At 43.6% G+C, this 23,753-nt stretch overlaps 1 protein-coding gene across 2 annotated transcripts; it reads left to right on the top strand.

The window, feature by feature from the left end:
• The first annotated feature begins 738 nt into the window (after positions 1–738).
• On the top strand, positions 739–23,753 carry LOC142582495 (uncharacterized). 2 transcript variants are annotated; one of them, XM_075692283.1, is made up of 4 exons: positions 739–1,742; positions 15,117–15,200; positions 16,451–16,561; positions 23,630–23,753. In XM_075692283.1, exons 1-4 carry the CDS (start codon positions 1,613–1,615, stop codon positions 23,710–23,712), a joined length of 408 nt encoding a protein of 135 aa, XP_075548398.1. In that variant the 5' UTR covers positions 739–1,612; the 3' UTR covers positions 23,713–23,753. The 2 variants fall into 2 exon arrangements, with proteins under 2 accessions (XP_075548398.1, XP_075548400.1); XM_075692285.1 differs by lacking the exon at positions 739–1,742 and adding an exon at positions 12,212–12,418.

Genomic DNA, 23,753 nt, shown 5'->3' with positions numbered 1-23,753 from the left:
GCACCATGTTTGGGTATTTCTGGCACCCATGTGGTTTGCATAACCAAGCAGCACACGAGTCGTTTGCGTCCTCTTATGCAGTACTATTATTTTCATTGTAAAACAACCAATATCAAAGTAAGTCTGATCAGCCTGCATCAATATGCTAGAAATTTTTAAGCACTTAAGGTGTGTTGGTTGAATGTTTAAAGCACTTCACCACACCCTTGGTCACTAGACTTGAACTTTCCAGTATTACTTGCTAATCAACTCTTGAGGTGTTTACGTTGCTTTTCTGTGCTGCAAGATTAGTTTGACAGTCCTAATAGAATTGTTAAAGTGAAGGTATGAGCTGTTGTATTGGCCATGTCATTCTATAACTGTTAGATCTGACACTGTCAAAGCACTTGGCAACATTAATCAGCTTCACCTCACTATATATATGTATTGCGGTAGGACCATTCAGCACGTGAAAATAAAAATACCGGCAAATAGAGAGTTCGAGAGCACCTGAGATTATAGTAAAGCGGGCGGGGCAGTATGTTCAAGGTAACAAATGTGTTGCGGTGAAGTTATTGCAGACGTATATACACATTCATTCGTCCCAACTTTGCACCGAACCCTGCGTCCCGTTGCTAAAACTAAGAGCGCGAGAAACGGGCACAAATGCAGCTGAAGATTACAGGGCACAGTATTAGGCTCCACCTCACTGTGCTTATCGCGCCCTTAGTACGAATAATATTAAACATCTACTGTGCATTTCGTGGAATTCTGGCAGATCATGTGACATCACTAAAGCTCCGTGATGTTCACAGCACTACGCGATAATTGTCGTAAAGCCCACGATAAAAGTAAATCACATGAAGTGACGGATAGTGCACTAGCGCTGAACACGATTGAAAACATGCGCTGCCCTATTTCAAGGACGCGTGAACAGTTGTGAGCAAACACCACCTTATGCATTATATTACTTACGTAAGTCGTGGCGAAAAACACGTGCAATACCTCCGCCTACGAGTCCCGTCAAGTAAAAGTGCATGTGCGATGTGATGACGCTGCCGAAAAGGGGCGAACACGACGACGCTGCTGCACAGCGCCGGTTCGCAAATTTCATTGCCGTGGCGCTACGCCACTTGAATATTTCAATCGTCAGCACCAATGAATTCTTCAGAAATACGGATCTCACACCACCAGAATTCACCGAGACTTAAAGCCGACATGCCACACCACTACTACTGCGCGACTTTTAGCCAACAAGTACTGATCCCACTGCGGAGACACACGACCAGCGGTCGGCGTGGGCCGGAGATTCAACGCACGCCACGGCATCGCGGTTCGCAGAACTTCGCTGCCGAGGCGCTAGGCCACTTCGACATTTCAATTGTCAAGGAAGCACGGGTCACACAACGCAGATTCTGTACTGCCAGAGCTCACCGAGGCGAAAGCACAGATGGCGAAAGCCGCACTGTCGCATCACCACTACTCGCGGCTTTCCCGCTAAGTACGTACAACCAACACACAAGCAACGCAAGCACAATCACATAAGCAACGTTGAACAACGCGCGGTCCGCGCGAGCCGGTGAACGATCACGCTGAGAACGAACACGTCACGGCGTCGCTCGGCGCAACCATCATGCCTTCTCAAAAGTCCCTAAACGATCCTGTCCCTAGGCACCTAGGATCAGGTCACGTGAGGGATTTTTGTACGACAATTAGACGCACGCCGCGCGGTCCGTGTGCCTTGGTTGCCAGCTGCTGTTTTTGTAAGTTGTATCTTACACTAAGCCTGCTTTCCTACGTTCACGTGTTACGTGACGCGATTGGGCAAAAAAGAATGTCCCACATCCGTCCACCATAGCTTTAAGTGGTCACTTAAACCTGTAGCTTTAAGAGTAAGTTTTAGCTCGGGCCCAACTCCGACGCGGCCTTTTCAAATAGATGTAAAAACGCGAAAACGTTTTTCTGAGATAACTCCTGGACTGATATTAAGGAAATTTGTTGCATTTGAGAGAGCAAGCTAAATTCTAGTGACTGTTGGTAGCATAATTTCTATTTAGGTCCTGAATTTTGTTAAAGAGATTTTCAAAAATTCGAAAGTTTGAAAAAAATAGAAGCACGAAGTTTACGGATTTATAGCTCTGCATAAAAAATAGATATCTCAGTTCCGTAAACGGGATCCATTAGATCAATGAAAGCGGACAAATTACTTACGTCATTTTCTATATTACGTGAATTTCTTACCTTGTTTACAAGGGTTCTGAAAAAGGTGTATTTCCATGTTACTAAATTTTTCATATTCATGTGTGACATATCAATTTTCTCCACTTTAGATGTACTATTACATGCAATTCACAGAATTGTGTTATCTTCTTTCGTTGTTGAGTTACAGAGTTGTAAACTTGATAGTTTCGCTTTTTGAAATGTTTCGGTTTTTGCGGATTTTTAATAAAATATTGACAACCTAACTCAAGAATTCGAAAGCTACAGTCACTAGATTTTTAGTTTTTCTTTTAAATGCAACAAACCCGTCTTATTTGGTGCAGTGGTCGCTGAGAAAAACGAATTCTCCTTTTGCATGTATTTAGACAGGAGCACCCGAGCTAAAGCTTCCTCTTAACCAGTTTCCACAGTGCTGCACGTTTTGAAGGCACTCGTAGGATACAACTTTAAAGAAACAGCTGCTTACAAAGTTGCCCTGCTTCGCTGAAAGGACCTGAAACAGCAGTAATATCACAAGGCAAATGGGGGCCACTTTATGGGTGACGTGTACTGAAGGTTTCAGTGTGTGGGTTAACTACGCAGAATTTCTAAACGCTCATTTCCCTCTAATTTTCAGGCCTTATGAGGCGGGTAACTTGTTTTGCTGGCGTCTTAGGTGAACATGCTATGCATCTAGTTTATGTTTGCAGAAATTAAGGAGCACGTTATGGGTAGCGTGTAAGCAAAGTTCTAAATGTGTGAGTTTTGTTCGCTGCTTTTGCGATAAATTACGTATACAAGTGTGCAGCGTTATGAGCGTTATGCGTATAGCGTTACGAGTGCTCTACAGTGGCGCAAGGTTTAACCCGCTGCTGCATAACTACAGATGCCAGCGAGATCATATTTAGTGAACACAGAAGGAATGCTATTGTGAATTTCTGTGCGTGTGGATAAAATATAGCAGTTGTAAAAAAAATCATTTAGCCGGTGTTTAAAGGCTGTTTATGGCGATTTTTATGCTAAATTTTCCTGTGTCCCGAGAGAACTTGACGTTACATCATCATCGTCATCGTTAGCCTATTTATGTCCACTGCAGGACGAAGGCCTCTCCCTGCGATCTCCAATTACTCATGACTTGCGCCAACCGATTCCAACTAGCACGCGCAAATTTCCTAATTTCGTCGCACCACCTAGTCTTCTGTCGTCCTCTACTTCGCTTCCCTTCTCTTGTACCCATTCTGTCACCCTAATGGTCCAACGGTTGTCTAATCTTTCCGTTACATGACCTGCCCAGCGCCATTTTTTCTCTTAACGTCTATTAGAATATCGTCTATACCCGTTTCATTCTTCGTTCCATCGTTCTTTGCGCCGTCCTTGACGTGTTCTCACGCTTCTTTGTCAGTCTCCAAGTCTCTGCGCCATATGTCAGCACTGGTAAAATGCACTGATTGTGTACTTTCCCTTCCAGTGATAACGGTAAGCTCCCAGTCAGGAGCTCACGATGTCTGCCGTATGCGATCCAACCCATTTTTATTCTTCTGTGAATTTCCTTCTCATGGTCAGGGTCCCCTGTGATTAGTTGACCTAAATAAACGTACTCCTTAACAGACTCTAGAGGCTGACTTGTGATCTTGCACTCTTGTTCCGTTGCCCGGTTATTTGTCATTAACTTTGTCTTCTGCATATTAATCTTAAACCCCACTTTTACACTCTCTCTATTAAGGTCCTCAATCATTTGTTGTAACTCGCCTGCACTGTTGCTGAATAGAACAATGACATCGCAAACCGAAGGTTGCTGAGATATTCGCCGTCGATCTTTACTTCTAAGCATTCCCAGTTTAATAGCTTTAATGCTTCTTCTAAGCACGTAGTGACTAGCATTGGAGAGATTGTGCCTCCCTGTCTGACCCCTTTCTTTATAGGTATCTTCCTGCTTTTCTTGCGTAGAATTAAAGTGGCTGTAGAACCTCTGTAGATATTTTTCAAGGTATTTACGTAAGCGTTATTCTGTATTCCTTGATTACGTAATGTCTGTATGACTGCTGGTATCTCTACTGAATCAAATGCCTTTTCGTAATCTATGAAAGCCATATAGAGAGGCTTATTGTACTCTGAGGATTTCTCGATAATCTGATTCATGACATGGATGTGATCCATTGTAGATTATCCCTTCCTGAAGCCAGCCTGTTCCCTTGGCTGACTAAGTCTAGTGTTGCCCTTATTCTATTGGATATTAGTTAGGTAAATATTTTATATAATACTGGGAGTAAGCTAAGGGGCTTATAATTTTTCAATTCTTTAACGTCTCCCTTTTTGTGGATTAGTATAATGTTTGCATTCTTCCAATTTTCTGGGACGCTTGCAGTCGACAGACACTTCGTATATAGAGTCGCCAGTTTTCCAAGCATTATGTATCCTCCATATTTGATTAAATCGACTTGTTATTCCATCTTCTCCTGCTGCTCTTACACGTTTCATGTCTTACAAGGCCCTTCTGACCTCATCACTAGTTGTAGGAGGAGTTTCTGTATCCTGTTCATTACTGTTTCTAATGGAGGTATCCTGACTCCTCTGGGTATTGTACAGGTAAATATAGAATTCTTCCGCTTCTGTTACTATATCTTTGAGATTGCTGATGATATTACCCTGCTTATATTTCAGTGCATACATCTTGGTTTGTCCTATACCAAGTTTCTTTCTCACTGATTTTAGACTGCGTCTATTTTTTACGGCTTCTTCAGTATTTTCTCACGTTATAATTTCGAATATCCCTTATTTTCGCCTTGTTGATCAGTTTTGAGAGTTCCGCGAATTCTGTATTATCTCTTGAGTAGAAAGTGTGATTTTTTGTCGTTTCTTTATTAGGTTCTTTGTTACTTGGGAGAGCTTGTCTACTGGTTGCCTTGGTGTCTTGCCTCCCACTTCAACTGTGGCCTCTGAAGCCAGCCTACTTACGGTTTCATTCATTAGCTCTATGTCATCATCATCTCTCTGTTCTAAGGCTGCATATTTGTTTGCAAGCACCAGCCTAAATTTGTCTGCTTTTGCCCTTACTACCTCTAGGTTGACCTGTTTCTTCTTGACCAATTTTTTTTCTTTCTCTCTTCAAATAGAGATGAATCCTAGCCCTCACTAACCTATGATCACTGCACTTTACCTATACCTATCACTTATATATCCTGCACTATGCTGGGATCAGCATAGTGCAGGATATATAAGTATAAGTATGAAGTCAATTTCATTTCTTGTTTCACCATTAGTGCTTTTCCAGGTCCGCTTTCTGTTGCTACGCTTCCTGAAAAGGTGTTCATTATTCGAAGCTTATTCCTTTCTGCGAATTCTACCAGCATCTCTCCTCTAGCGTTCCTAGAATCGACGCCGTAGTTGCCAATTGCTTGTTCACGTGCCTGCTTTTTCCCCGCTTTTGCATACAGGTTAATGTATGTGAATCGAATACAGCCTTTAGAAAGATTTCTTATAAGCAGGGTGTCGAACAGAACCTGAACTGAAAACAGTACCTGAACTACAATTGTGGGGGGGAAATGAACCGGAACCCGAACTGATATATTTTTGGAACGTGCCTGAACCCGAACCGTACCTGAAACGAGTTTACCGGTTCGATAAGAAACGGATCAAGCACGTAAATAAGATGACAACGTGTGTGCTCAATAGTTTGCGCGGTCCTTCGAATAACTTCGAATTCCTGTATTAAATCACTAATCAAGATTGATTGATTGATTGATTGATTGATTGATTGATTGATTGACAACTACGTCTTCGATCGGCGCACCCCACTAGCAGATTGTTACGACTCACGAGGTGCGTAGCGCGCGATAATGTGGACAGACGATGAGTATGTGCTCATAACCATAACCGACTGAAGTCGACCATAGACGTCCGCACGCCAAGTTTCATTCTAGACGCCAGCGCTCGTTTCTCGCCTGGCGGACGCGTTTCACCTCCCATGGGTGTACATTTCCACCGCTTCCCTTCAAGGCCGCGCCCGCGCTTAGTTCGCGCTGCACGCGAAACGTCTCTCGTTTGCGACGGCGCCTCTTAGGATGACTACAAATTATTATTGTGTTGTTAACTGCCGCAACAGCAATGTAAACACGAAAGGGTTGATGCCACCAGTGAAATTCTGCCGATTCACAAGAAAATGGTACGAAAAAACCAGACCACCTACATGGATTACTGTTGTGCGCCGAACAAAGTAAACGAGTGGCAAACGAAGCGATCTCGTTCATTGATCACTTGTGAGTGTATGACGGCTTTTACATGTAATCCGCATCAATTTTATGATTACTGGGTATATAATCCTTTTATTGAAGTAAAAACTTTCAGTTGTTCGACCAGCGCTTGTTCTGTATTCTTTCTCGTGTTTCGTCTGTGTGTGCGCTGCCCAAGAATGGAAGCCACTTCTGTTGCATGCGCTAGCAGTGGCCGGAGTTCACGTACGCCGAGAAATGGAATATGCGCACGATGCATTGAACATTACCGGATTTCCTTTCTGCATCACCACTGCACCGATCGATCGAGTGACGACTGGACGATACGCGCCGGCGTTGCTGAAGCAGAAATGATTACTAATATTTTCAACTTCCGTCTCTCGAGCACTGCTAAAAAAGTGGCCAAGCTATCTACATTGCTGCCTCTATTCTATATTGTAGGGGATGTACTAGTTAAAATTGTCTGCGCATTTGATATTTGTCCTATGCGGTGATATATTTTGTTTATTTCCTCACAGTGTCGATGGAAGTTCGTTGTCGCCAACAAAGGCTACGCGGATTTGTAGCAAACATTTTGTGACAAACTGCAAAATGACTTTAGCTAACACGCATCGTATGTGCCGACGATTTTTACGGCGGCACATACGATGTCATTTTCAATTACCTGCTCAGTGTCACTTACATACATGGCTAAGCAGACGCTGCCCGTTCGCCGCATTGCAGCCAACGTTTTTAGATCTCTTTTAGATCTAAAAACGCTGATTGCAGCCATGAAAATAATCGTCAAGCGTACCGATCTTCTTAAAGGAAAATAGAAGCGTGTTTACATCGTCCTTCGAATTCCGTAGGCAGACACCGCACGCTGTACGAAACGTGCCCAAACACGCGCAGTGCAAAAGGCTATCAAGGCGGTGTGAACGAGAGATGGGAGAGGTCTACGCCATGGTCTACACTAAATGAGGCATTGTGTACATCCACTAGCTGAATTTTGCCCCGCATGCGGCGCTCACACACCGGCGCGGCTAGAGTCAATGGGCGCGGCATGTTTACTTTTCCACTGCTCTCGCTGAACCCAAGGGTTTCAAGGATGCCAGTGGTGCCTAAATCGACCGCTGGGCAGACGTGTTCACATTCTAATAAAACATGCTCCACAGTTTCCCTAGCTTTCCCTAGCTTAACATGTGGGGCATTCTGGAAACTTTAGGAGTGCAAGATGGAGTAACCAATTTCTTAAAAGATATCTATAAATGTAACCGGGTGATTATACAATGGGAAAAGCAGGTTTCGGAGCCTGTAATGATTCAACGGGGGCTTAGGCAGGGATGCCCATTGTCACCTCTGATGTTTAAGCTGCACCTGTAAGGTTTTGAGGCCAAAATACAACAAAGCGTACTCGGCTTCAACCTATCATTTTTCAAACAAGGAAAATTGATTGAACAGTTATTACCAGGACTGATGTATGCGGATGATATTGTATTAATGGCTGACAATACAGAAGATCTGCAGGGATTGATGGACACATGTGGTACAGAAGGAGACAGATTAGGCTTGAAGTTTAGCAAAGAAAAATCAGCAGTCATGATTTTTAATGATAACATTTGCGGCGAGCGTAAGATACAGGAGGCCACGCTGGAGATAGTCGATAAGTACGAGTATCTTGGGGTGTGTATAAATAATGGCATTGAGTATCTGAAAAAGTACGAAAAATATGTAATGACTAAAGGTAACAGAAGCACAGCGATTATGAAGAGTAGGGCACTGTGGAGCTACAATAGGTACGAGGTAGTACGAGGGATATGGAAGGGGGTAATGGTTCCAGGCCTGACTTTTGCCAGTGCAGTTGTATGTATGAGAGCAGAGACCCGGGCACAGTTGGAAACTAGGCAACGTGGTGTGGGTAGGCTCGCTCTTGGAGCACATGGCAAGACACCAAATCTTGGGGTGCAAGGGGATCTGGGATCGTCTTTCGAGGGCAGAGAGGCTAGTAGCAAGATAGCATTTGAGGAGTGACTGAGAAAAATTGGGGAAATGCGGTGGGCTAGCAGGGTTTTCAGTTACTTATACACGAGAAATGTTGACACAAGGTGGAGGAAGCTAACTAGAAAATTGTCAAGCAAATACTTGGGCAGCAGTGGGGGGTCAGATAACGAATCAACCGTCAAGAAAAAGGTTAAGGAGACAGAGAGGGGTATGTGGAAAACAGAGATGCAAACTAAATCAGCATTAGAGACATACAGGACGTTTAAGCAAGAAATAGCCAAAGAAAATATTTACGATAACTCTAAGGGAAGCTCATTGTTGTTTGAGGCCAGGACAGGTGTACTGCGGACTAAAACGTACCGAGCCAGATACCAGGAGATAGACTTGTTGTGCGGGGCTTGTGGAGAGGAGGAGGAAACGGCTGAACACCTGATACTTGCTTGTAAACAACTTCACTCTGCAGTTGAATGTAACGGGGAACTATTCAAAGCTTTGAGTTTCAAAGACAGTGAAAGTAAAATAGACTTTGAACAGGTAGCAATAACTAAACGGAGGCTATATATATATATATATATATATATATATATATATATATATATATATATATATATATATATATATATATATATATATATATATATATATATATATATAGCCTTCGTTTATCCATAGATAAGCGCCAAAATTGACGACACACAAGGAGGAATACGGACAGGACACATTCATCCATCGACTTGATCTATGGATAAACGAAGGCTATATATATATATATATATATATATATATATATATATATATAGCCTTTGCAAAGCTTAAAGCTTTTGCAAAGTCGTTAACAAATTTTTGCTCATTGCCATTTTCAGCATAAACTTGAGCTACTGCTTTAAGCTCTGAGTTTGAACCAAAATTTAGATCAACTGGTGACGCTGCCCACTTTTGCTTACCAGTTTTTCTGTCTATACCAATGTATTCACCATCTTTTTTACCAGATTTTTTCCATTCAGTAGACATATCTAGCAAGTTTACAAAGAAGTTATTATTAAGCTGACCTGGAGTAGTAGTTAATACACCTTCTTGAGGATTATCATAGTTTACATTTAGTGCTCGCATACCACCAACTAACACTCATTTCTGGGATATTTAAGTTAAGTAAGCTAGCTTTTTCTACCAAAGCTTGTGCTAATTTATCGGCAGGTACACTACCATCTGTATAGCTTATGAAACCATCAGACTTAGTTTTCAGGTAGTTAAAAGACCCTACATCAGTCTGTGCTTGAGTAGCGTCTGTTCTGCCAGGCACAAATGGTATATCTATACTATAGCCAGCTTGTTTAGTTGCTTGTTCGACACCTACATTACCACCTAAAACTATTAGATCAGCTAGAGATATCTTAGTACCATCAGTTTTGCTATTGTTAAAGTTAGTTTGGATTTCTTTAAGTTTAGCAAGAACTTTTTCAAGTTTAGCAGGTTCATTTATTTGCCAATCTTTAACCCGCGGTGGTTGATCAGTGGCTATGGTGTTGGGCTGCTGAGCACGAGGTCGCGGGATCGAATCCCGGCCACGGCGGCCGCATTTCGATGGGGGCGAAATGCGAAAACACCCGTGTGCTTAGATTTAGGTGCACGTTAAAGAACCCCAGGTGGTCAAAATTTCCGGAATCCTCCACTACGGCGTGCCTCATAATCAGAAAGTGGTTTTGGCACGTAAAACCCCCAAATATTATTATTATTTGCCAATCCTTCTCTGGAGCTAGAGCAATTCTTGCACCATTTGCACCGCCTCTATAGTCAGTTTTACGATATGTAGAAGCTGCATCCCAAGCTGTTCTGATAAGTTCTTGATTTGTCAAACCAGAGCTAATGATCTCTTGCTTAAGTTGAGTAACATCTTGTGTAGATACTTGCTTATAGTCGGCTACTGGAACAGGATCTTGCCAGATAAAGTCTTGTTTAGGAATCCAAGGACCTATATATCGAGATTTCGGCCCCATATCATGGTGGGTTAGTTTAAACCATGATTTAGCAAACTCTTCTTTGAACTCTTGAGGTTTTTTGTAGGATTCTTGAGCATATTTATTAAATATTGAATCTTCTTTGAGTGCCAAATCAGTAGTATGCATAATTGGTTTATGTTTTACGCCTGGTTTGTGAGTATCAGGAACCATATTTTCCTGTTTAGCATCAGTAGGAGTCCATTGATGAGCACCAGCAGGGCTAAGTGTTTTCTTCCAGTCTAAGTTGTAAAGTTTACTAAGAAAATCATAATTCCAAAATGAATCCGGCACAGACTTGTGTCGCCGCCTGCCGGCAGCAGCAGGAAGGAGCTGAGAGACGAAACGGCATCTTGAAATCGGCCGCTTACGCGACAGCAGTGCCTACCTGCTGCTGCCGGCAGGGGGCGACACAAGTATGTGCCAGGGCCGGCTTTTCAGACGACATTCTTCCCATAGGCCAAAACAGTTTCTCATTTTCGTCTTAAAAAGCAGATGACTAATCATGCCAAGTGTTACACTGAACGAAGTCGACGGAAAAATGCGATCGTTCTGCAAGATTTGAGCAAGAACAGTGCAGCGGTGAGCGCAAAATCTTTTTTTTTTGAGCACGTGCAGCAAAATATTCAAAGTTCCTGTATACCACAGTTCGCTCACCACCAGACCTGTAGTAAAAAATAAAAAATAATAATGAAAATTAACTGGCCACAGGCTGGCTGTCACAATAACGAGTGTGGAAGCTACGCAGACCACATGCTGACGCAGCGATTCTCACTAATTACCCATTTCTTATTTCCTCAAATATGTGTAATTTATACGTTAATTTTTCACTCCTCTTGATGAATTCGTTCTCGCAAATGAACTGTGTGGATTAATTAATGTCGTTCTAACAAATTCCCTAACTTCTCGAAAACGTTACATGCAGACAATTTTTCAAAAGGGTGGATTTCCTAGTAGGCAACATTTTAAAGTGTTGAGGTTCAATTACAGGCAGTTGAAGTTTTTAACGGAACTGCTCGGCCTTCGCTAGAAAATGGGCTGTGATTCTGCAAGGTCGCACAAGAGTGCTAGACTGCTCCTCTCTCTCTCTCTCTCTCTCTCTCTCTATATATATATATATATATATATATATATATATATATATATATATGCATAATTCGTTTCAAATGGATACGCCGTGCGAACTCAGCGGCTATAATTCGTAGATTGAAATATGTGGCGTAAAGTAATTAACTAAAAGTGAATTTGCGTAGTTACGGTTCCGTTAATTATTCAACTGAACATTTTGATTTCTCGTAGAAGTAATCGCCACCTAATTCGAATAATTTAGATAAAGGGTTAGAATTGTGCTATCTGCCATAGGCAATCTCTAAAAAGGTTTAGTGCAGCTAAAAAAAAAACGCCACACACACACACACACACACACACACACACACACACACACACACACACACACACACACACACACACACACACACATATATATATATATATATATATATATATATATATATATATATATATATATATATATATATATATATATATATATATATATATATATATATATATATATATATATATATATATATAATTTTCATAACTAGTGGTAATTTCTATTGTGCTCTCTGCAGTATTTGTTATTTTCCTTATCAGCGCTGAAACAAGCGGCTTACTACGCGCTCCTATTAAAGCTGAAACAACGTGCGGTGACTAAGCGGCCTGCCAAATGCCAGCTGAAACCATAGCGAATTTACATCAAGTGCGTGAAACGGGTCGCGTTGATTCAGGCGAGTTGGAGCGAATACCGTCGCAAGCGCAGAAATGGAACTGCGAGGTCAGAAGCAGCCGTTCGCTGAACGTTAATTTCCAAGGAGTCCCTCTGTGCGGGCTGCGGGAACGTGGCGTACACTGGTCTCTCGTAGACCATGGCACTGGGCAAGGAGGCCAGACTATCTCGCCGGGCCGCAGCCCTTTGGGCAGTCTTCGTTATATCCTTTTGCATAGAGAAGGGCTGCACAAGACCTTTACACGCACGTAAGTGAATCCCGCCGTACGTCTCCTTAATTTATGATGGACCTGATTCCACATACCGCCAACGTCTGCTTGATCGATTCGTTCATTAATTGAGTTGAGCGCCCACGACTTGAAGTAACTCTCGCATGTCGTCTATATGGCTTGGCGTATAGCATTCACAAACGCCTACTCCATCTTCATTGGAATGGTGACAAGTCCCGAGAGTGTATAGTTTGTATAGGTTAGAGTACACTCCAGTATAGGTGCACCGAGACGGTTGCGCGTACTCTGTGCCAGTATCCTCGTTGCAGTGCACAAAAGCGCTCTGCACCCCGACTCGACAAGATTGACGATACCGTCCCTCAACGGAAAAAAATAATTCCTGGACACTGGTCCCAGCCATAAAGCATCAGTGTGTTCTTTAAAAACGTCGGGACTGTATGAAATACTGTATAGTCGTTGTCGCTTGCCTTCTTCGTGCTTGTGCGGGCAGGTTTCATATCTTGCCCGTTGTTCTCCTCATCTTTTCGACACTTCCACCAGTGCAGAGTAGACGACCGGACAGTTCAATCCCACTCAATGTTTTGCTTATCTTTCTACGAAAGAAAGGAGCAGTAACAAAAAGCTTCTACAGGAAGTAGCTTGACGAGGTGACTGCCCCCTTCAAATAACAGCAACGGGCATTTCGCAGAACAAAAACAGAGTACGCAGTGAAGATGTTACAGAGTTGAAATTTCTTGAACACAGAAGTGAGAGGCAACTTTTATGTCTAACAGGCAATTTTAGAGGAATGAAACAAATTCTACAGCAACGGATAAGGCGACAATGTAATATGGTAGCATAGGAAACAGTACAACAAATTAAAAGACTGAAAGGAAAAGAATTGCAAAGTTCGGTAAAACAAAGAAAAATAATAAAATAAAGTTTGTTACAAGAACACGTCACGAAATTCTTGCAAAAAATATTTTTGCAAAGTGAACCCCATTTTGCTGGCGCGAATTGTTTAACAGCGGAAGTAACCGGTATCGAATCATTTGTTTTGCATAGTTTATACAACGTGTTAAGTGCCATAGTTTCGGATTTCATGTGTCATATGCGACTGTTTGTTTTAAGATTGGCAAGAATTTGCAGTACAGTGTATTTATTCCTTACATATAACTTTCAGTAGCGAGGAAGCCTAAATTCATAAAGTGAAGGTAGTTTAACTATGTGTAATTTCGCAAATAACTCGACTCTGCGAAAGATATACAAGGCATTTTGCTAACTAATCTAATAATTTGCTTTTGTTATAAAAATAGCTTCGTAATATATATATATATATATATATATATATATATATATATATATATATATATATATATATGTATATGTATATATATATATATATCGTAATTAAGCATATAACAGAATAATGAGTTAAGTAGCAGTAGATATACAAATACCGGGAACATTGCATAATTCTGCTGCCAGAAGCCAAAAGCGCGTGAAAACCTACCAACCAAGAAGTCAACGTGTGCATCCCATGACATAGTTGCAGAAAAATAGACGCTGAGAGTTTTGAAGGATTGGACGTATTCAACTGATACAACATTGATAAATAGAAGGTACATGTGAAGCTCTCTGTGAGGCGGATGAAACATCAATCCTTAGTTTTGCTGACATCTACGAGTAGTTTTAGGTGGTTTTATATACAAATACCTCACAGGCTCCATGTAGGAATATTATGTGAGGGGAACTAGGCAGTAATTTTTAACAAGAACACGAAAACAAACAAAAGAAATTCAAGAACTAGGTATTATACGATGGTAAAATGTAGTAGATATAACAATGTAACAATAGTATACTTAGTAGGTTTTATACAAAATTGAGTGGGCCTACATGATATCCCTGTAGACCATAGCTGAATTAAATCTATAGTAATGTTGACACGATTTGATAAATCAGCAGTAGAGCGACCAGAGAAGAAGAGGCCCGTATTGTCAGCGTAAATGACGTACTTCAGCATTGCATCAGCTGTAACAATATCGTTGATACACAAAATAAATAAAAACGGGCCTAAAGAACCGCTGCACCACCTTGAGGCACTCCTAGATTGATTTGTTTGAAGGAAGATGTGAACCCATTAAGCTCTACATCATGTGTACGGTCTCGTAAGCGCGATAATATTAAAGAGGGCGTTACCCCATATACCGTAGTGATGAAGCTGTTGCCGTGGTCAAACTCTCCGTCTTTCATATCTAATTTCTCTCTCTTGCTCTTATGGTTCAAAAGCAACGCCGAGGGCCATGAGAGAGCTATACACCAGTACTGGATGTTTCCGGATTATTTTCGACCACGTTGGATTGTTCAACATACTCCGAATGCCCGACCACCAGCACTGGAATGCTGTCGCGATGGCCGGACATCGAACCGACGACCACGTACTGAGCAGTATGACGTCGTTGCCACTGATCCACCGGGTCAACAACAAACGTCTTCCAAAAGTCCCCCACCGGCAACAGATTTCCGCGTGCTCTTGTGCATTTCCATAGGCCCGTAGTACGTATAGTGTAATGTGCAGCCATCCTCGCTTTAATTACACTCTAACACACGGTCGACACGACCCTGTTTCGTACGTGTAATGGTGGAAATATTATGAATGTGTATTGCAGTTGCTTGTCCCACATTGTTAGAAGCATGATGTGAAGTCCAAATCGGCCCCTGCTTATTATCAAAACAGGTGCTGCTGAGCACAACCACCGGCACAAGCGACAGCTAAACGGCCTGTTCACCAGTATATTAGATGGAGTCAAGAACCTTGTGAGTGAGTACTACTATACTTGAAAATCATCTTTTTGTGACGACTAAATTGATAAAAAGAAACAATCACCTATACAATGACAACGTTCAGCGTCTCGAATCTAGCTTGAATCTTATGCGAACGACATTTTACTTTTTTACTACCACTACATTATCGTAGTAGCTTATACGGCTTACCCAATATTCTGCACACCTTTGATTGAAATTGTTGTGTTGCGCAGTGTCTTGAACTATACTTATGGAAAATCGTTTGCGTCAGTGAGATAAACACTCGTGACGAGTACTGTAAGGTCTATACAGTGAAGAAGTTGGCGTTAAATGAGTGGGACGTCTGGCTGCATATCGTAACGCAGTTGTTGTCTTGCAGTCTTCAGGACCAATGAGGCACGGACAAACTCATAAACCACAAAAGAATAGTTCAACGTCAGATAACGTGCACCGGGACGCTACGCGTCAACAAGAAAGCATCCATTGACCGTGCACCTTTGTCGTAAACACACTTTCATAGTTTCTACTGGTGTGTATGTATAAGCAATAAACACTTATAGAAACCCTCGGCTTTAAAGGCAAATGTTGATTTACCTCAACAGAGAATTATGCCAGCACACTGCACGATCACTCCTGTTTCACGTGTAAATGAATACCTTGTAAAATGATTACAGTGTAGGCTAATTGCCGCAATATAAATAATTGCGAGTGGAAAGGTTATTTGCCTTTTGTCAACTAACTTCGCTTTCTAAAGCTCCTATGAACAACGAAGCTTCCCCAAAGCTATAACGATGAAGTTCTATGGGAACACGCTCGACGAGGCTATATATAGAAACACGCACAATAAGAGGTCAAGGGTCCCAGAAATGTTTTCTACGTGGCGCTGACGACTTTGTCCTTGCGTGGTTTGCATTAAAAGTCGTCTCTGCAGTACTTCCATTAACATTCACTACAAGTCTTCCGTAATAAGATGTAGAACTGTGTATAGGGAGACTCCTGTTCAAAAATCGGTTCTTCTCAGGGGCAAGACTCTGAATGGAACGCTTCTTTTAATTTTTCATTTTAGCAGATCAGATAAAATAAGCGGATTTGCTTATCGCAATACGTACAGCTAAGAATGGAGCACATTGTTAAACAATTTATTGAATAAGCTAAAGTTTAGTCACGACAAAATCGAGCGCTGTCGTTTTTCTAATGTGTCAACACGAAGACGCGGGCGCTGGCCGCTGTCGGCTAACCCTCACTGCGACCAAATGTCTTGCGCAGATACCGGAACAAGCATCGCCGGGCTCGGCACAGGCATGCTCAACTTGGGAGGCGACGAAGGCATCGGGGGTGTCGTCAGCGGAATGCTAAACCTTCTCTCTATTGGATCTGGTGAAACGCCTCTCTGCTAATTGCGCTTATTCGACCATTCTACCATCGGAAACCAAGTGCATGCCTAGCTCCGCCATGTGACCATGTTGGCCTGTGTGGTTCGATGGCTTTCCTGTTCCTTGTACGCATGTATAGATGCTCCAGCGCCCTGGTGCACACTACAAGGTTAAGGGCCGCGGAGTAAGGGTCCATCATATGTTATAAGAGCAAATGTAACACTCTAGATTCCTTTAGTAAGTAACTGGATGACCAACATGAATAGCTCCCCTAAACTTCGATTGAAGACGACTGCCTTGCAGCGTGCCTGTTCAAAGTGGGACTACTCCAATGGGTCTACGAATATTCTGAAATGGAGTTAAATATGATCTTTGAAGCATGCAGTTACTCTCTAAAATATAATTGCAAGCGCCCCATTTGTTTTTTGACTTTACTAACCTAAGTGCCACCGCCATGGAGTCGTATATTCCAGACAAACCGCACTAGCCGCAGAATTTATCCTGGCTCTGTGGAATCCTTTTTGCTTGTCTTCTGTGTGTATCCCGTAGCCCTTCCACTACACCGTATTTCTGCTATAATCTCGTACACAAGGGCGCGGTATGCGCTCAAAGCACAGACTGCGTCGCCAGCGTGCCTTAAAAGGAGAAGGGATGAAAGACCAACAAGTGATGGCGTTTATCGCCGTCTTCATGTTCCAGATTTCCGGAGATTTTGTCAGTTCTGGCTAGAAAGCTTATCTCACAGAGCTTCCACACGTAACGCGTCAGTTATCGCACGCCCTAAGATCCAGTGTTGCGCAAACGCATTTTTTTTTCTAACGTCCGACTGGTATAAGACACTAAGTCTGCCTTAGCGTTCAATGCGCCGGCCGCTGCTGCATAAATGAGCACAGAAGCTTTTGAAACGGAGAAACTCTGACGCTGCTGTACACAAGACATCGGAGTGAATGAACTGTTCTCTTGCGCCAAGCACTGCACTCCGCCGCCTAACTTTATGCAAGGAAACGGAGGTGCCCGAAATTGCTGATCGACGAAAATATAACAAACGATACGTAACCTTGGATACCTGTATACGTGGGTCCATCCGAGCGCATCGCACGCTTATATAGCGTTGCCCATGTGACTAGTCACTAGAGCATAGCTGTACGTAGAAATACGCCGACTTTCTCCATCGTTTTGTAATGTAACGTCTAGCGTGAGATTGAAACGCTCACTATATGCATATTCTTGCTTTAGCACCGACTGCTTACGCATGAAGGCAGAACACTTCACTGTCGGTGCCCTTCTAGAACGTTTCTAGCAGCAGACAGCTTCCAATTTGGTGTACACAAATTACCACCAGACTGGAAACTTTTAGAAGGCTGAACTTTAGAATATTTCTAGAGACCAACACAATTGACTTACGAACGTAAACCGCACGTGCAGCGTGACAAGATCCGCCGTTGAGTTCGGACAAGTGTGTCTGGAAGCGGGCGTTCCGAGAAACAACGCTGCGGCGTGCCGAGACGTGGGAGCGAGAATTGAATGCACACAGAAATGCACATAGGTGAACACAACCCATTGCCTAATACATCTGTGCTGGCTGCTCGAAGGCTTCGATTTTATGTTAGACTAACCTTGAACCACAATGTCGGCTTCCCAGCAATGATCTTTCTATGGCGAGAGACCAAGTGTGCACTAGTTGGCACGAGCGTTGACTGTTCAGAGCAGCCTGAACAACCAATACAAGAATAATACGAGCCACGATTCTTGGTTAGTGCTGTAGGTTGTTTTGGAGCAGTACTTTGGGATGGTAAACTGTCATGGGCCACTAACGAACAACCTCGCCCCACTCTCTTTAGTATTATTAGATTACAGTGCAGAAATGTTGTGTTTGGTTTCTGTCGGCGGTGGAATAATAAACAAAGGGTCTCGACACGATGTGCCCTGTGCTCGCGTCAGTAAGTTCAGCAGCACTTTTTTTTCTGGGGCTCTTTTGGTTTTACCTTTTTCGTGAGGAAGTTATCGCTGCAGATAAGATAAGCATGCAGCGTATATGCCTTCAGGAAGCCACATGCAGCTCGCGCAACCTGCGCGGGCACACCGAAGTGAAAGCACATCCAGCTTTGTGACAAGCTCCTATTTGCCTGACTTACCGGAATACCGAGAACGTGGTGGTGCAGCTGGGATGACGTGCAGGTCGTACTCCGGAGTAGGAAAACGGGCGCTGGTCGCTCACACACAAAATGTTCGCTGTAAGTCACGTGATCTGCTCGCCACCCAAGTGTTCACCCATGCTTATATCTGCCAGCAAACACTTTCGAAACGAGCGTGTGCGTTCCGCTTGCTACGTTCACCATTGTTCGAAGAACAGAAACAACGGAATTTCACAAACTTCACGAACACATAAGCGGGCCGCAGTAAAGCGTTCGAGGGGCTTTTCCACACGAAGCAGGCGTCTCCAGACCAACGCCTAAAAAGACCGAACAAAAATGAATTTTTCCTGATTCAAGTGTCTGCCTCAGCCTCACGACCGTCTGCCCTTTGCCAGAGTAAGCGACTTTCTTTTGCTTGCCGCTTTCGGCGCATGCGCAGTCAGAGTCAGATTGTCAGCGCGCAGCGCCGCCGACACGCAAGATATGACGGAAAGTTGGTGGGATTCGCATGACTGTGCAAAAAATCCTTGTAGCAGAGAAAAACAGCCAGCCGATGCATGTCCGCGAGCCTTGAGGGCACGCATGACTGTGCAGAAAATTGTTACGTATAGCAGGTGAAAACAAACGTTAATGGGAACCGTGACAGAATTGAAGAGGTTAGTTTTTACGACTATTTAGGGCGCGTTTGTAATTGGCACTGAATCGGTAGCGTCGCGCTGAGCTTATAATGGGCAGGTACTTACATACACAGCCAAATTCGCCGTAGTCGCTGCTGCGTTATTCTATTATTTTGATTCGAGCTGCCGATTTCGGCAGTGACGACGGCCACTGAGTTTTGCAGAATGAGGTTGAAGAACGAATACAGAATCGTTTTAAAAGCTCGGCTGAACATCTGGACCACCACGTCCTAAATCGATGAGACCTGAACACCGAAGGCCATGCTTTAATGCTGGCCAGCATTAAAAACAGCATATGGTGACCGCTAAGAAAACAGCTTCGAGCCTAAGTAGCGGAACGTATTTGGACGCCACCTCGCGTCGACAAGAGATAAAAAGAGCACATATTATCGTTGTATTTTAACGCTTTGCATTTGCGAACTAAAGAACAAAAACCACAGCACAGCTCATATTAAGTGCATAAGAAAGCAGAACTAGGTTTTCTTGTGCGTAGGCGACCTTTCCACCGTGTTTTAAATTGTCTTGCTCAGCCGCCATCTTCTTCGGACAGCATATAATAGCCTGCATCGTTCTGGACTTCGATGCTGTCCTCGCGAAGCTGTCTCTTTTACCGGCTTCATCAGAACTGGAATGAGATTTGAGACGGACGCTGTCAAGTCGCTTAGCGAATATTGAAACATAGCCAGAGACGAAAATGGGCAGAATCAATCGAATCAGGGGCCCTATAACATAAAACTATTCCAATATGTTTGTATTCCAATCTCCTGACGTCAAATTTGCGTAACCACCGACGCAAGCACGGGGCGGTCACCCACAGGGTTGTCTGTACAGACCAATCAAACACTATCCTCGTTCATAGGAGGTCTTTTTTGTTTGCTTGAAAAACGAATAACATTGCCTACACTGAGCGGCTTGTCGTATATAATTGGCTGACAAGAGGCGAGGAGAACGCTCAAGGGGAGAGAGATCCGCTGGGGCAGAGCCAGTGCACTGAAAATCGATAACCGGATGAAGAGGGTGGTGCCGGCGTGTGCGATCGGTCGGCTTTCCCTTACTTAGCTTGTGGTGGCTGGTCGAAAATCGCGGCGGCATGCAACGGAAGCTTAAGAATGACGCTAAAACTGACCCTCAGGAAAGAAGAGTTGGCAGAATGAGGTGGTAAACGTGCCGAAAGTGCTCGAGAACGTTACACGGCCACGCAAGAAGCTTTATTATACACAAATACATCCATGCTCCCTGGCAGGTGCGAGTAGCCAGCGTCTCAGCGATCAGCGGCAGCCATCTTTTATTCCTTTCGGAACGGGGCAGCCTGCGGCTATTCCGAAGAAAATTCAGTTTTGTTCGGCATATTAATGCATCTTTATCGCGTACACGTCACTTTGACGTGGTGAGCTTGTGTGGTTTTGTGACGTCGCGTGACAGGCAGGTGAAGTGGATGCAGCCCGAAAACTTTTTACCAATAGCCGAGGGCTCATGGCGAAAAGGGGTAGAATCAGAAATAACTGTTTTTCTTTTTTCTGTCAAATCATGCATAATCAGTGTGTACACATCATATCAGATGGGGAGCTATCGCGGTTTTCGTGACGTCGCGTGACAGACAGGTGAAGTGGGGGTGGTGGAAAAACGTTTTTGACCAATTGTGGAGGGCTGATAGCAGAATTGGAATAGAAAAGTTTGGAATAGTTTTACGTTATAGGGCCCCGGTTTCATTTTAGTCTAAAAATAGTTTACCGGTGCTGGCGCATGCAAGAGTGTCGAAAAATAAAAACGTTTGTTCTCATGGATTGACGCTGCAACTGAAAGGCAGACCGGAAAAACCTTCTCGGACATTTTGCATTCCGTAGGAATTGACACGTGCGGCTTTAATAGGTACGTCACTATGTCATGCGCAAACGTCATACGCCCTTCTCTTCATCTCTTTTGTTCCCCTTTCCTTGGCGCAAAGTAGAAGTCTAGAGTGCACATGTACAGGTTCACCTCTCTTCTGTTTCTGTAAGTGAAATGTGCACTCTCCTTCTGAGTGCTGCAGTGACAAGAAGCTTGATTTGCCGAGTCAGCCGAGTGACGGCGTCGAAAAACGCACAAATTTTTTTCTCTGCTATAGCGTACGCGACGTCCAGGAGGTGCAGAAAAAAAAAGAGGTTTTACGTGCCAGAACCATGGTCTGATTATGAGGCACGTCGTAGTGGGGGGGCTCCGGAAATTCGGACTACTTGGGGTTCTTTAACGTGCACCTAAGTCGAAGTAGACGGATTTTTTCGCATTTCGTCCAGTTGGTGCAATGTCATGGATCGAATTGAGGGGACCGGTTTTATGCCGCGACACATTACATTCACACCTTTCTTCAGTTGCAGACCCATAGACAGTGAACGTCGTTTGGAAAAGTGTTGTTTGGAAAAGCTTGAAGAAGTGAACGAATTCTGTCACCTGGCGTTGAATGCTATCAATATGCATATACACCGCGTATTACAGTTACGATAGGTTGCCAGCACTTTAGCTACTTAACCAACTTAGATTTTATTTATGTAGTCAAGACAAAATATGGAGCGAAATATGTTTTATTTTTCTTTGTAAATTCGAAATAAAGTATTATTTTCAATCTATTATCTTCTGTATATTACGATTGTCGTTAACAACCGAGTTCTGAGAAGAAACTCACATGTCAGTGACATTTCCCTTTCTCGACGACATCGAGTAAGCTTGAATATCAAATATACTAATGCCCATGAAGTGCCCGAAAGCTGGAGCTTCGAAAACTGCGCGATTAATATTAGTGGTGTGCTTGTTATACGGGGGAAAAAAAAGTAAAGGGGGAAGGATGGGGCGGGGGTGGCGAAGAAAATACGGCGCACGTGTGGAAATCGCTGGTAGGTCAAGCTTTATTTGATGTTTAAGCAAATATTAAAACAAATGTCCGAACTTAACGCTGATGACGCAAATTCAATGCAATGTTTATGCAAATGTAGTGCGATTACGCAAATGTTTCATTTAGGTGCAGCGTCCACTGCAATGCGATACATGTGGTACAACGCAAGTTCTTTCGCACCGCAGATCACTACAATCACTCACATGGAAAATTCGTGGTCATAACAATCTCATGTGTTTTTGCAGATATACCATAAGGTCTTAATAACTCCAACCAGTCCTCGTTTGTTCCCTATTCTTTCTTTAGTTATTTTTACAGCTTGTACCATTATGGCAGTAAGACACATCTGGAGGACTCTTAAGCTTCGCCTCTAAGAGCAGAACGCGATAACGTTCAAAGATCACTGACTGCTTCTCACGCTTCCCAACAACTGCAGCTTATATAACCGAAATGTTTAGCGGTAAACGTTGGTGGCGAACGCTATGCACGAAGGCGAGCTTTCTGGTAGAACCGCGGCCTCTTGCGTGGGCCGAAGATGCGCGGAGGCGAGCGCCATCTGGATGGCTTTGCAAGGAACCGGGCGCGCCGCTCTATATATGGTAGAAACGCTGGAAAATGGGTTTGTGTTTGAATTTCCGCGTAACAGACGTGTTTTCTTGCATATTCAAATTACAGTCGGACGCTATCGTGTCTGTAGGTTGCAAGCCGTACTTTACAATTTTTCTGTCACATTTTACTTTGAGAAGTTAAATTAGTTCAGTAATGCCTTTGCGCTGCATGGAGGGCCCGCGTGGTTGGGTATGTGTGGTTCGAAATGATTTTTCGCTCACAAGACGGTTGGCGCGGGACGCCGGACACCGACGCCAATTTTTCTTCGTCGTGGGGCCCCTAACTTAACGTTTTCACGTTAATAACTTCCTGATGGCCAGGTTTTAGGGTTCATTCGCTCTGGTGATTGAAAGAGGTCGCGCGACCGACATCGACTGACGACGAATGAGTGTGACTCACGGCGATCGTCGTTCGCACCGGCAAGCGCGCGCCTTCCCGCCGCCACACCGAAATGTCTCGCAATTGGTGTCGTTCACACCTGTTCACACCTTCATCGCCGCGTAAAACGAGCGTCGGCGTATACGGGCGTCCTGCCCCTGCGCAACTGACGGGTTCAGTAGGCTTGCGACTGCAGTGGCACTACTGAAGAATCGAGAAGCGAGCAATTGACTCAGATCAGTCGCTTTTTTCGACCAAATCGATCATTTGCGACCAACTTGGTCACGCGACCTCTGCGAGTCGCCGGTGTGAATGAGCCCTTAATAGCTTGCGGACGCCTGTGTTTAGTAAAAAGGATAGTATATATATCATTTGACACTTAGTTTCGGCGCTTGTATTGATTCCAGAAATCTTCACCGGCATACTTGGCACCCTGCTGAACGGCGACCTCCTGGGTGGACTGTTGCCTTTCGTTGGCGGCCAGGGATAGTGCTCGCATGCAATGAATTAAAACTTGTGGCGGCAATTTGG

This window comes from Dermacentor variabilis, chromosome 5 (genome assembly GCF_050947875.1).
Source record: "Dermacentor variabilis isolate Ectoservices chromosome 5, ASM5094787v1, whole genome shotgun sequence".
Lineage (NCBI taxonomy): Eukaryota > Metazoa > Arthropoda > Arachnida > Ixodida > Ixodidae > Dermacentor > Dermacentor variabilis.
This window is presented reverse-complemented; position numbering and strand designations above follow the sequence as displayed.

What these genes read in the sequence shown, in the direction of transcription:
- LOC142582495 (XM_075692283.1), top strand. Translation starts at nt 1,613, where the DNA reads ATGCCTTCTCAAAAGTCCCTAAACGATCCTGTCCCTAGGCACCTAGGA. An exon ending in GGTTGCCAGCTGCTGTTTTT is followed by an intron (nt 1,743 to 15,116) that starts GTAAGTTGTATC and finishes TTATCAAAACAG; the next exon opens with GTGCTGCTGAGCACAACCAC. An exon ending in CCTTCTCTCTATTGGATCTG is followed by an intron (nt 16,562 to 23,629) that starts GTGAAACGCCTC and finishes TATTGATTCCAG; the next exon opens with AAATCTTCACCGGCATACTT.